At 39.4% G+C, this 13,045-nt stretch overlaps 2 protein-coding genes across 2 annotated transcripts; one reads left to right on the top strand and one right to left on the bottom strand.

Annotated features, from left to right (window-relative positions):
- The first annotated feature begins 3,390 nt into the window (after positions 1-3,390).
- Positions 3,391-8,844, top strand: haao (3-hydroxyanthranilate 3,4-dioxygenase). The gene is made up of 10 exons (XM_034552584.1): positions 3,391-3,588; positions 3,748-3,826; positions 5,413-5,496; positions 5,637-5,743; positions 6,463-6,552; positions 6,635-6,678; positions 6,780-6,925; positions 8,204-8,272; positions 8,362-8,444; positions 8,550-8,844. Exons 1-10 carry the CDS (start codon positions 3,503-3,505, stop codon positions 8,620-8,622), a joined length of 861 nt encoding a protein of 286 aa, XP_034408475.1. The 5' UTR covers positions 3,391-3,502; the 3' UTR covers positions 8,623-8,844.
- A 647-nt stretch (positions 8,845-9,491) lies between these two features.
- Positions 9,492-11,875, bottom strand: LOC117744368 (transmembrane protein 229B-like). Its single transcript, XM_034552585.1, has 2 exons — positions 11,514-11,875; positions 9,492-10,085 (listed from the first exon to the last, which is right to left on the bottom strand). The coding sequence occupies exons 1-2, from the start codon at positions 11,563-11,565 to the stop codon at positions 9,616-9,618; spliced, it is 522 nt and encodes a 173-aa protein (XP_034408476.1). The 5' UTR covers positions 11,566-11,875; the 3' UTR covers positions 9,492-9,615.
- Between the last annotated feature and the right edge of the window lie 1,170 nt (positions 11,876-13,045).

Here is a 13,045-nt window from a genome sequence, read left to right as displayed (position 1 = left end):
TAATATTTAAAAAGGAATGACCCATAGTTATGAAATCATTCCACTTATGATGCATAGTAGACCATCTCAGGATGTCCCTCAGAGACAATCAGGACATTCTGATGTTTCATTTCAAGATGAGAGCCTGTCAAAATCTCCTTTCTGCGCTTACTTAAATTCATTCACGAGACCATTTATGGCTAACTTTAGATAATATTTAAAAAGGAATGACCCATAGTTATGAAATCATTCCACTTATGATGCATAGTAGACCATCTCAGGATGTCCCTCAGAGACAATCAGGACATTCTGATGTTTCATTTCAAGATGAGAGCCTGTCAAATTCTCCTTTCTGCGCTTACTTAAATTCAGTTCACGAGACCATTTATGGCTAAATTTAGATAATATTTAAAAAGGAATGGCCCATAGTTATGAACTCATTCCACTTCTGATGCATAGTAGACCATCTCACGATGTCCCTCAGAGACAATCAGGACATTCTGATGTTTCATTTCAAGATGAGAGCCTGTCAAAATCTCCTTTCTGAGCTGACTTCAAATAAGTTCACAAGACCATTTATGCCTAACTTTAGATAATATTTAAAAAGGAATGACCCATAGTTATGAAATCATTCCACTTCTGATGCATAGTAGACCATCTCACGATGTCCCTCAGAGACAATCAGGACATTCTGATGTTTCATTTTAAAATGAGAGCCTGTCAAAATCTCCCTTCTGAGCTGACTTCAAATAAATTCACGAAGCAAGTTATGTCTAATTTTCAGATTGAGATTTAAAGAAAACAGCACATTGATAATTGAAAACAATTGAATTGAATATAAATATTACTATTTAATCGAATAAAATACATAAAGAAAATTCTAAGAAAAAAACAACTTGGCACTATGACATATACATTTGAGTTTCAAATAGATTAATAAATAAAAGAGAAAATAGATTAATTACGTAGTATAAAAAAAAATGAGAACACATGTGGGAAATATTTTAGAACCCCGAAAAAAGAAATTACACCATCAAGTTCAAATGTGGTATAGCCATCTAATGGGTGAGTCCCTTTGTTTGGTAAAAAACATAATCTGAAGTGAAATTATATAGTAATTTACCCTAATTTCCTTTCAAATCTTATCTGAAATTAGAGGTAAATTGACTTGCATGGTTTTTAAATTAGCTCAAGAAAGAGACAACTTGAGTTGGTCTATGTGGAAGGAAATCAAACTTTTGAATTTCATTGGAAAAAAAACACGAAATGTGAAAAATCTTAAATGTCTTAAGTATTTATTTATTTTAATGAACAGACACTTATTCATAATAATAATTCAAGTCAATGGATAGAGCTTTTTACCCACAGATGGTTCAGATGTCTAACCACGGAAAAGGGTTTCAGAAAGTCTATATGCACAATGTTTTGCACCCTTCGAAGGAATCCTCCTCTGCCCGTTGAGTCCAGTCTTGGTTTGTGCGTGGTGGGTGCTGCTGTTTCCAAAGAAGAAGGTTAAGTAGGGCGATAAGGATGACACCATGTCAGAAATAAGATACATAAATTGCCTCATGAACTTATTTGAAGTCAGCTCAGAAAGGAGATTTTGACAGGCTCTCATTTTATAATGAAACATCAGAATGTCCTGATTGTCTCTGATGGGCATCCTGAGATGGTCTACTATACATCAGAAGTGGAAAGAGTTCATAACTATGGGCCATTCCTTTTTAAATATTATCTAAAGTTAGCCATAAATGGTCTCGTGAACTTATTTGAAGTCAGCTCAGAAAGGAGATTTTGACAGGCTCTCATCTTGAAATGAAACATCAGAATGTCCTGATTGTCTCTGAGGGACATCGTGAGATGGTCTACTATGCATCAGAAGTGGAATGATTTCATAACTATGGGTCATTCTTTTTTAAATATTATCTAAAGTTAGCCATAAATGGTCTCGTGAACTGAATTTAAGTAAGCGCAGAAAGGAGATTTTGACAGGCTCTCATCTTGAATTGAAACATCAGAATGTCCTGATTGTCTCTGAGGAACATCCTGAGATGGTTTACTATGAATCAGAAGTGAAATTAGTTTTTAACTATGCACCATTTTCTTCTAAATCTAGTCCGAAATTAGAGATACGTTTGCTCATGAATGGGATTTTCTATATCTTTTATTTTGAAATTCAAAATCAAAATGTCCCAAGGAGTTACCTTCCTATTGTTTTCTATTCATCATTCATAAAATTCATGATTAGTTTAATCTATTACTGTATCTGTATTTAAAGGCGTATTTCATCGTATCACGTTCACCGGAAGTTTGCTCTTATTTTAAAAGTCAGTTTTACACGCTCGTACCGTAATGCCTAGTATATACGTGTACTGAAAAAAACCGTGCGGGCTGACTTGACTGTGTTTTTCGAAGTGGAGGCTGGCTTGACCGCAGTGGTCAACGTTGGTGTCTCGTCACCCCACCTTTGCGCTTGTCCTAGTTCTTCAAAATCAAACTATTTTATTAATCTGTTCCCTCTGTATTTGTGTGCACAGTCAGTGCATCAGCTGCAAATATTATATAATATATTTATAATATATTTCTTTCTAGCATTTTACTCGAAGCTGCTGGGCTCATTTCACACTAAAGTTCTTAATTAAATAAGAAAAGTACTTTACATTTGTACACTATTGATTTTACGCCGTAGTATACAAAATAGGCTTTATATGGTTAATTTACATGGACTATTCATTCATTGGATTACCAGAAAACATTCTATAAGGCAATATGTCGTTATCACAGGATTATACCAACAAATAATTTTCAAGGGACTATGTTTCTTTCTTTCAATCATTTGATTTTCAGTTTGATAATTTCGACAATAAAATCCATAACAGGGTTCCAAACTGAAAAAAAAATATCGAAGACTATGGGTTCTTTTATATCTTTTTAATACAAGTGAGGCACTGTGTAGGCTTAGGATACATTGGAGAGGATTGAGGTCAATAGGACATTGTATTTGGTTTCCAATTTCAACCCAAAAGTTATGAAAAGTCTCAGCTTCAATGTGACATTTGGTTTTAATTGATTTGGTTTATATACAATATAATAATATTCTCAATATCGAATCAAAATGTAGTTAGAACTTTGTTGTGCTCTATGAATATACACCAACAGGTTGATGGTAGGCTAAGCAAAAGATATTGTGCAAATAAAACAGTTATATAAAATATTTGTTTTAAACCACCAACGCATCGCTATTCTAAAGCCATTTAAAACCTTGTTTCTGTGTTCTGTTAACCTGATGTTGAAGTTTAAATTCCAATCTGTCTGCACAATCGGTCATATCAGGACATGGTTCATATTATGATTGCAAGCGACCTTTCATCTGATCTGGCGAGCCAAACTCCTCCCCCTTTCCAACAAAAATTCACTTCTGCATTTTGGACTTTCAGTGTCATTCACGGTGTTTGAACTGCATAGACCAGCAGAGTCAGAGAGATTTGACACTGACGGCACAAAGCACAGTGAGTTTGCAAACATGAGCGACAGACCTCTTGTGAATGTGGGGAACTGGATTGCAGCGAACGAGAATGCCTTCCTGCCACCAGTGTGCAACAAGCTCATGTGAGTAGTTTCACTTTGGATAGAAGCAACGTTGTTGTTTACTTCTTGGATTGCGTGATGACCAATCAGTGGTTCACAACTTTCAAACTCAGATTTGACAATCTATCAAGTCACAATAAGTGTCAGAGTAACCAATTGTCTTTAATTCTTGTCTCGCAGGCACTTTTCCGGGTTGATCATCATGTTTGTTGGAGGTCCCAATACCAGGAAGGATTACCATATAGAGGAAGGGGAGGAGGTGAGAGAGAACTCATTTCTTCTGTCACTGATGCTCTCATTTACCTTCTTTACATTCACAGATAGTCTAGTGAAAAAAAACAAAAAAAAAACCTTAATAAAAAACCCCATTGAGATCCAAGGTCATATTGTGCATTTATTTATTTATTGAATGGCCGAAATGATAACTGTTTCCACGTAGATAAGCCATGTAGATAAGCCACGCCCCCTCTCCAACGCGAATGAAGCGAAGAAACCACAAATAGTCCCGCTAGGAATTTTCGCAACGCTTTTGGTGTGACCGCAGCATAATAATGTCTTATTCAGCGTTTGGTTGTACTGTATGGGGTCAGATCAGTCTCAATAATTGCAAATGCACACAGTGTCACGCCGGGGCACTAATGAGAGAACCCAAATGCACGACCCGAGGCAGAGAGTAAAGTTCACAGGGATTCCTTTATTGATAAAGGTAATATTGCAACAGGATAGAGTCTCTGAAGAAGGACCGCCGAAGGTTCTCCCGATGTAACTGGGGAGGGACTGAGGCCGGTCGGCAAGGCTCTGACCCGCTGTGGTGAGAGCAGCTGTCTCACTCAGGGGAGAGTAGAATCGTCAACGTAAACAGTCCAGGGTCATTCACAGGAAGGCAGTCAAACTCGGCAGAGGTACAGGCAGGGATCGGGCTTACTCGGAAACGGAGGGACGTCGGAATCAGAACAGGATATCAGGCAGGAAAAACGCTGGTAAGTTGACTCACAGGTGAAGAAAAACGAACTGGCAACGAGACAAGTGAAGCACAGAGTATATATACACACACACACACTGGGAGGGGAGTTAACGAGACACAGGTGAAACACATCAGGGCAGGGAGAGGTAATCACATATGAGGAAGTAAAGACAGCAGACATGACACAGGAGGATGATTTCAAAGTAAAACAGGAAGTGACAAGACAACAAAAATAAAAGCACTACCGTCTAGTGACGGTTGTGACACACAGAGAGACTCACAAATGCAAACACAAAGATTCACAAATGCGCACAGAACAATTCGCAAATATGTTCGATTTACAAATGCACACAGAAGGATTTACAAATAAATTAGACTCACAAATGCACGCAGAACGATCCACAAATACCTTACACTGCACACATAAATGAATTACGATTTATATAAATGTAAAAGAAAAATCACAAATATATTTCAGCATTTCTATGTGGATTCTTCTATTTGTTTGTGGATTTGTATGTATTTATTTGTCGATCGCACTGCATTTGTTTGTGGATTGCTCCACATATGTGTGTGTGTGTGATTTATGAGACTCCCCTGCCGTGGCATAGACCTATCTGTAGCCAATAAGATGTCGCCCTCATTTTGAACCAATTTGTGAGTCTAATTTATTTGTAAATCCTTCTGTGTGCATTTGTAAATCGAACATATTTATGAATTGTTCTGTGCGCATTTGTGAATCTTTGTGTTTGCATTTGTGAGTCTCTCTGTGTGCATTTGCAATTATTGAGACTGATCTGACCCCGTAGTCCCGCTCCACTCTCTTGCCTAGTTTGCAAAACAACCAAAGGGTTCTCGTGATATTTCTTCTTCTGTTGTAGCTGTTCTACCAGTTGAAGGGGGATATGTGTCTGAAGGTGATAGAAAATGGGAAACACAAGGATGTGCACATCAAGGAGGGACAGGTAAGCTCCTAATATTTCAGGATTTCACATTTACAATGCTGCACTGCACCTTTGTCGGTAAACCGTGCGTGGTGAACTTTGTCTCATCCACACTGCTTTGCTCTGATAATCTGCATTCCATCCTTTTCTGCCTCCTTCAGATGTTCCTGCTGCCGGCTCGGATCCCCCACTCCCCCCAGAGACAGGCCAACACTGTTGGACTGGTGGTGGAGAGGAGACGGCTGCTGACTGAGACGGACTGCCTGAGGTTAGCTATATAAAAAGTCCTCACTCATGACCATCTTTTACAAAACAGTGCATTAAATCAGAAGTTTCAAACCTGTGGTTGTTGCGAAAAACATAAAATGGGAAATACAATCTGCTTTTCAAATATCCTGTCTGTTACATTAGAGCATAGACCTTTATCCACAGAATCTAAGGCACGAAAGGACTGCGGTAATGTTATTACAGGCCAATTCCATGACCTGAGTAACTGTTACCTACTACCTTCTTGAACACTAGAAGAAGATGATCTGATCTGAAATTTTAGGAAAATAAATCGTATTTTACACGATTAAGGTGGTAAATTACGAGACCCAATGTTTAATATTCTCTGAGAATAAAATCCATACAGGAAAACAACAAATCTCATTAATTTACCACTTTAATCTCAGGGAATATCTGCGTTTCTTTCTTATAAATTTACCACGTTAATCTCAGGGAATATCTGCGTTTCTTTCTTATAAATTTACCACGTTAATCTCAACGATTATCTGTCTTTTGGGATTTTTTTGTTTTATCCTGAATTTGATTCTGAAAAATGCATCTGTCATTTCTCTTTTAATCCTTCGATGGCCATATTACATGGTTAGAACACAGTTGACAGAGGGACACTGTCCAAATAAACCGGAACGTCCAGCGAGAAAGTAACAAAACAGACATGTATGTGAGAGCGGCATTAACATGAGCGTGTGCTGGTGCCTTCAGGTACTATGTGGACAACACCACCAACCTCCTGTACGAGAAGTGGTTTTACTGTCAGAACCTCGGCACCCAGCTGGTGCCAATAATTAAAGAGTAAGACAGCTTCCTTTCGACACACTTACAAACAGTCTCCATCAGATCAGGCTATTAGTTTTAAAGCAGTTTGTCGTTGCAGGTTCATGGCATCAAAGCAGGCCCAAACAGGAAAGCCTGATCCAAGTGAGAGATTTTTTTTATGATTCCTGTAAAAAAAAGTCAAATCTGAAGCCTGATCCCTGTCAGTCTTAAACTGGTGTTACCGCCTGTGTTTGGGTGAGCAGACGACGTCTTCGGAGAACCTCCGTTCCAGCTGAACACCATGAACGTGATGTCCCCTTTCTTCTTCAAAGACTGGCTGGACCAGCACAGGCCTTCCATCGCCGGCGGCAATCCCATCGACATGTTCGGAGCTCAGTTTGAGACCGAGGTACCGCAAATCACATCCTCACGTGGGTTTTTCGTGAAGGTTTCACAGTTTCAACTTGTTAAATACTGAGCATCCTGCTCAAAATTTTAATTATCGTTGATATATTATTTGATTAGATAGTTGCTGATTTAAATACTAAATAAATACTTTAGGTAAAGCTGTTGTAGTTGTTTTATCACAATTTCACAACATTCAGATGGGAAATAAACTCTTTTTTAAGAGATACATCATATAATTGAGGTACAACACATGCGCAGTGATATCTGGTCTCATAGACTGTGACGTAGTCGTCCCCCGTTGGTTTGTGGACTGCGGTTTTGAAGCCTCAATATTTGGCATTTTGGCCATTGCCATCTTGCTTTTTTTGCAACCAGGGAATGGAAGTGTCCATAGTCGGACTGCGGCGGAGTGACATGGTGTTATAGACTCTATATACCGCTCTGCTACCAATCTGTTAATTACAACGTTGCCACACTCTAAAGCATTCCCTGCTTTATTGATTTATTTGAGCAATCGCCCCCTGCAGACCATTAGAGAGAATGCAAATGTCATCCACTTCGGCATCAGCTTCACTTTTCAGACTTCTTTCCCAAAGGCTACTGCACGGAGGGTGTCATAGAAGCCTACTGTACGGGGGAGAATGACCATTTTGCAAACAGATGCTTTCTATTTATTTAAAAATGTTCAGTTGTATATCGGCTGCCACCCGTTCCATCAAAGAGCGCCTGAGTGGACACTATCCCTTTATTTCTAGCGCCGCCTGCTGTAACCCTCCAACATGGCAGCTCCAGTAACACTGCACATGCTCAAGACCCGGCCTTTATTTTATACAAGGTTATGAACGGAGTGACTTCAGGAGGAGAAGAGGAGTCCAGGAATGACAGACATAGACTAGATACCATGTGTATAGAATACGCAGCAATATTTTTTTTAAATTATTTTAAAATTTTTTATTTAAACCTTTATTTAACCAGGTGAATCCCATTGAGATTAAAAATCTATTTTTCGAGGGTCAAAACAGGCATCAACATAAGAAACACATAATTACAAACAAAAACACAGAACAAGTTAAAAGAAACTAAAAGTTAAGAGACAGTGACATAACCATTTTTGGGAACCTGCCTCCATTTCTTTCATTTTAGCATAGTGTAGCATAGTGTCATTTTTAAACCATGACCTGTTGACCTGGAAACTAAAAAACTAAAAAGGTCCTTTGGTGTTCACTATTGCATTATGGATACAGTGGATTTGATTGAATACAAGCTGTGACCATGACAGGTGATGGTGTTTGGACCCGGGCTGACGGAGACGGCAGTGCGGCAAAGCGATGTGTGGATCTGGCAAATGGTATGTTGCATTTAAATGTGCTTTCTGTAGCTTCATACGCCCAACCAGTCCTGATCTGTCTGTGTGTCTTCATCCCACTCGTCTTTCAGGAAGGATCCTCAAGAGTTACCGTGAAGGAGCAAGAGTTCAGTCTTTCTGCGGGCGACAGTTTACTCGTTCCTGAACAGAGCCAGTGAGTCAATTCTGGAACTTGGCTTCCTGTATATTCAGGATGTAGTTTTAAAAAGAGCTGATTTGGCAGTAATAACCTCGCATATGTTTTTTTCTTCTTCTGTAGGTACCAGTGGCAGAGAGAGGAGGGGACCGTTGCCCTGTTTGTGGTCCAAAACCCTGAGCGGAAGAGAGCCTGAACATCACACGCCAAGTCATGCACACATTACATAGTATTTTGTGTAGGCGTGGAGAAGTATTGAGAAGTACATACAGGAAGTATAGGCACTAATTTTAGTTCAAAGCTATTTCAGTATTGATAAATACTATGAGCTATTGATACTGAAACAAAATGTATGCACAAATTATTGTGAATTGCACTTAAAATCCAACTGCCCCAATAAACTGATACATAGCGTAGATATTTGTGTCGGAGTGTATTCGTGATTTAATCAAGCACAAATTAGCATTCTCAGACCACTCACGGGTTCAACCACGTTGCACACAGCGCAGGTTATCAAGTGGCACATTTTCAGCGACCTTGCAAATAGTTTCAGGTGATTATACACTAATAAAAACATAGTTATGAATATAATATTTAATTTCTGCCAGTAGATCCCCCAAATCCTGCACACTGGAAGTTAATATGTTCCTTTCTTAACACCTGTATGAAACTGATTCTAAGTATTTCGTTTTGCATTCAGTGGCTAGACGATCCAAATATGATCCAAACCGGCTCATGCATGAATACATAATTGAAATTTTAAGAAATACACTCATTTACTTTCTTGCTGGGATTTAGATGAGAGAGTCCCTTTCATGTCTCCTCTGTATAACGTTTGTTACCACTTCTTATATACAGTTTATGGTAAAAACCACAACTTGCTGTTTTCACTCTTCATTTTTAACATATGGTGTTCATCTTCATATTTAACTTCTAGCAAAAAAGCAAATGACCGTACTTACTAAAAAAGGCCATACGACACTTTTAAAGTGTCATACAGTCGTTACATTTCGCTACCGAAAAACTGTTTTCCTATGTGATGGAAAGAAAAAGCTCACACATTGATTTGAAAAAAGTTGTTAGATTTATTGGCACAATTCAGGGACGTGCACCAACTTTTTACACATCAACATGTCAAAAATAATTTCCATGAATGCTCTGTAGATACTTTTGGAAGACTGGTATCAGTTCAGTTGTGCAATCTTATCCTCAGAGTGTTCCCGATCACATGCTGCTCAGCTATGAATGCTGCCAAAGTCCAGGGCAGTGCATACTCCAGAGTCACCAGTCCTCCCAGGTTGTAGCTGTAACCCGAGTAGTCCCAGGGACAGGCCCCCAGCAAACTCAGCCCCGCCCCCCAGCTGAACTCCCACAGGTAGATGAACACTGTGTAGGCCACCAGACGCGCCGGCAGCGGGAGACGGCGAGCCAGCAACCGGGCTCTCATGACCTCCATGATGTAGATGGCGATGGCGTACATGGGCAGCGCCCACAGGCTGCTGTGGCCTGTCAGCCTCATGTCCCGGGTGCTGCACCAGTCCAACACGGCAGTGAAGGCCACCTCACAGAGGCAGCCATGCAGAGCGTACACGTAGAGACGCGCCGCGGTGGTGAGAGGCGGACTCCGTGCTGCTGGGGCTCTGTCATCAACACCAGTCCCTGTCTCAAAGAAGACATTATTAATGCGTTGGGCCAGTTTTTGTTAAATATGATTTCCAAAAGGGACACGTTAACAACATTAGATATGTAACGGTACGCTAATAAGCTTTTCGATGGTGTGAGAAAAGATTCTTTATCTTTTAAAATATGATGTGAAAAAGTAAATCTATACCGGGTGAAAGAAGAAGGTGCTATGTGCCAGGCAGTAGCTGAAGGAATAGTGTTTGACAACAAGAACTGAATTTTTCTCTAGTCCAGAAAAAAAACACGTTTCTTCTTTCTAACTTTGGAGAGAGCCAGTTAGAGCCAATCGTGATGCTAAGCTAAGCTAACCGGGCTCGAGCTACACATTTACAGAGTGGAGTCCGATCTTCTCCTCTCAAGTGCATGTTTCAAAATGTTGAACTTAACTTAACTTAAGTAAACTTCTTAAGTTAAAACACTTAAATAAAGTAAAATGACTACACAACAAATGCTTAATGGTTGCAGCGACATGTTAGTACATTCGTAGAAAATATTGATCTTTATTGATTATTAAAAAGAAAAACCTTAGCTGGTCATAATAACATAGCTCTACTTTACTGTTGTGCTACATTAGTGATGACATAGATTTACACGAACATTAATGACAGATTTGCTGTTCCTGGTCAGTTATTTTTAGGAGTGATAGCAGCTTGACCTTCTGTACTTTTAATTTTATTGACTTGTTTGCATTGTGAGTTGTTCCTCCCACTTTTATTTTTTCCGACAATGACATTGAAGCGTGATCAGAACGTGTGCCAAAGAAAACCAAACAGTAAGTTTATTAATCACTACAACAACGACAATAAGGAGACATCTTTTCTTCTTACCCTTCCTCACTAAAAGTTGTATTATTGACAATGTTAATCGCGGAATTCCCTAGTTTACAACAATTCATGTTTAATATTTTTTTGATTGCTTTTAAATGGCTGGAACAAGCACTCTCATACAACTCTCTCACGGTACTTCCATGATCTAAATATCTTTTTTTTAAAGGATACAATAAAATGTTATTACCAAACAATTTAATGGAAGTACAATTTACTTCTCTTTTATTCTAGATTTTCTTCCACACAATATAACACCAGCCCTCCAGTGCGCATATGCAGTCTTGTCCCGTCCCATAGTGTACATGCTCTACTTTGGATTAACAGGCTTATAGCCCATTTTAGCCCAGTGAAAGGCTTGGAGAATCTTCAACAGGTCTTTAACAGGGGCATTAACCATAACCAAATCAACTGGCTGACCGTCCATGTCATTAAATAATTTCTTGTGAAAGTAGTTAACAGTGGTCTCGTAATAGCATTGGATCAAACTCCATTAGTTGACAGACGCCGTATTATGCCTCAAAGTGTGGCCTTCCAAAATGGCTTGACATGATAAATTAAACACGGTAATAATTCTCACCTGGGTCATTACGACCTTGCGCTCCCTTCACATTTAGCTTTCTCGCCTCCATCCCCGGGCAGCATATGGGTGCCTGTGCCTTTGTAATCCCTCTGCTTCCTTGTGTGTGTGTGTGTGTGTGTGTGTGTGTGTGTGTGTGTGTGTGTGTGTGTGGATCTTGGGCTAAACATTAAGCGCTCTGTGTTATCTCAGCAATTCCTGTGTCACAGGCTGAGGTCGTGAACCAAAGGATGGACTCTGGAAGCTGGACCCAGCTGAGGAACAAAAAAAACGCCTGTGTGCAGTATTGATCTCACATCGGGAGGCTGTGGCTGCGTGAATTGTTTCTTTAGAGCAGTACAACATGTGTGTGACGCGTGAGGGCGAACAGTGACAACTAGTGAAGGGTTATCAGTGAACGGCAGCAGCTGGGTGTGTCGGGGAAGCTGCCACAAACCGTATTAATAGATGATCGAACTGACTGTAAAACTTCTATTTCACTATTCTATAACAGTAGTTTTTAGTTTTTTATGTTGGTTCCCAACCGACTAGTCATTGTGATAACTATTTGTTTGTAATATTTCAGATTAACCTGGATTGTTTGTCAAGTGTAAAATGTAAAATGTTCTGTCTCTCAAATCTTTTTTGAAAATTAAAATAAATTCTGTTTCATAGGTTTCTTAAGGTTATTTCTGAATTTTCAAAAATAAATAAATATATATAGTATATGTTCAAATTGCAAAGTTATTGCAAGTCTGCATGTTGACTGTGTGCCTTTGTACAGAGCATTCAGTTCAATGCATTTGTTGTTTGAAATGTCAGGAATGTGTGATTTATTAAGGTATATAAGATAAATGAAAGATTTAATTAATATTAATGAATTATTATTATAATTATATAATAATATCATCTATTTGCTTCACATTGGTTAGTAGTCATTGTAAATATTGTCTGTATATTTTGGTTATTTAACAGTTGAACTCGCAGCAAGGAGATTTACCTTATAAAGATTGTTATGTGTCATTCATCTGCAATTAAAGAAATGAGTAACTAGAATTTACTCACTAAGCACCAACACACAAAGCTGCCAGCACACATTTAAACACGCACAATATATAAAGTGTACGGCGAGCCCTACCGGTACAGTTTCACACATGCACATCGTACAGTGTAACCATAAAGTGTCCCCGGGAGCAGATGTCAGTCCTGACATGGTGCTGCTGCTGCGTCCTGTGTGTTTGTTCTGTGTGTACTCTAATAAAACAGTGAGATGAATGGCGGTTCTTTAGATCAGAGTCCAGTGATTCTAGCAAACACACCTTCGGGTTTGGCAATGGGGACTGCACCGCTGTACCGGAGCCAATGACCATAAAGTTATCCAGCAGACAAAGGTCGGCTCTTCGCACAGTGGCGAGCCGGGCTGACTCTGTGTGTGTTGCATTGTTGGAGGCTGAATTGTCACCGAAGAATATTTGGTTAGGGAAATTAACATTCTCTCTCTCAGAGAGCACAGAGGGCCGTCCCTTGTTGCTCCCTTCAGGTCACTCGTCATC

The sequence above is a fragment of the Cyclopterus lumpus genome, chromosome 15 (assembly GCF_009769545.1).
Source record: "Cyclopterus lumpus isolate fCycLum1 chromosome 15, fCycLum1.pri, whole genome shotgun sequence".
In the NCBI taxonomy this organism is placed as follows: domain Eukaryota; kingdom Metazoa; phylum Chordata; class Actinopteri; order Perciformes; family Cyclopteridae; genus Cyclopterus; species Cyclopterus lumpus.
The sequence above is the reverse complement of the archived record's forward strand: the minus strand, read 5'-3'. Positions and strand labels throughout refer to the sequence as shown.

What these genes read in the sequence shown, in the direction of transcription:
- haao (XM_034552584.1), top strand. Translation starts at nt 3,503, where the DNA reads ATGAGCGACAGACCTCTTGTGAATGTGGGGAACTGGATTGCAGCGAAC. An exon ending in ATATAGAGGAAGGGGAGGAG is followed by an intron (nt 3,827 to 5,412) that starts GTGAGAGAGAAC and finishes CTTCTGTTGTAG; the next exon opens with CTGTTCTACCAGTTGAAGGG. An exon ending in TGCACATCAAGGAGGGACAG is followed by an intron (nt 5,497 to 5,636) that starts GTAAGCTCCTAA and finishes TGCCTCCTTCAG; the next exon opens with ATGTTCCTGCTGCCGGCTCG.
- LOC117744368 (XM_034552585.1), bottom strand. Translation starts at nt 11,565, where the DNA reads ATGGAGGCGAGAAAGCTAAATGTGAAGGGAGCGCAAGGTCGTAATGAC. An exon ending in GCAAGGTCGTAATGACCCAG is followed by an intron (nt 10,086 to 11,513) that starts GTGAGAATTATT and finishes TCTTTGAGACAG; the next exon opens with GGACTGGTGTTGATGACAGA.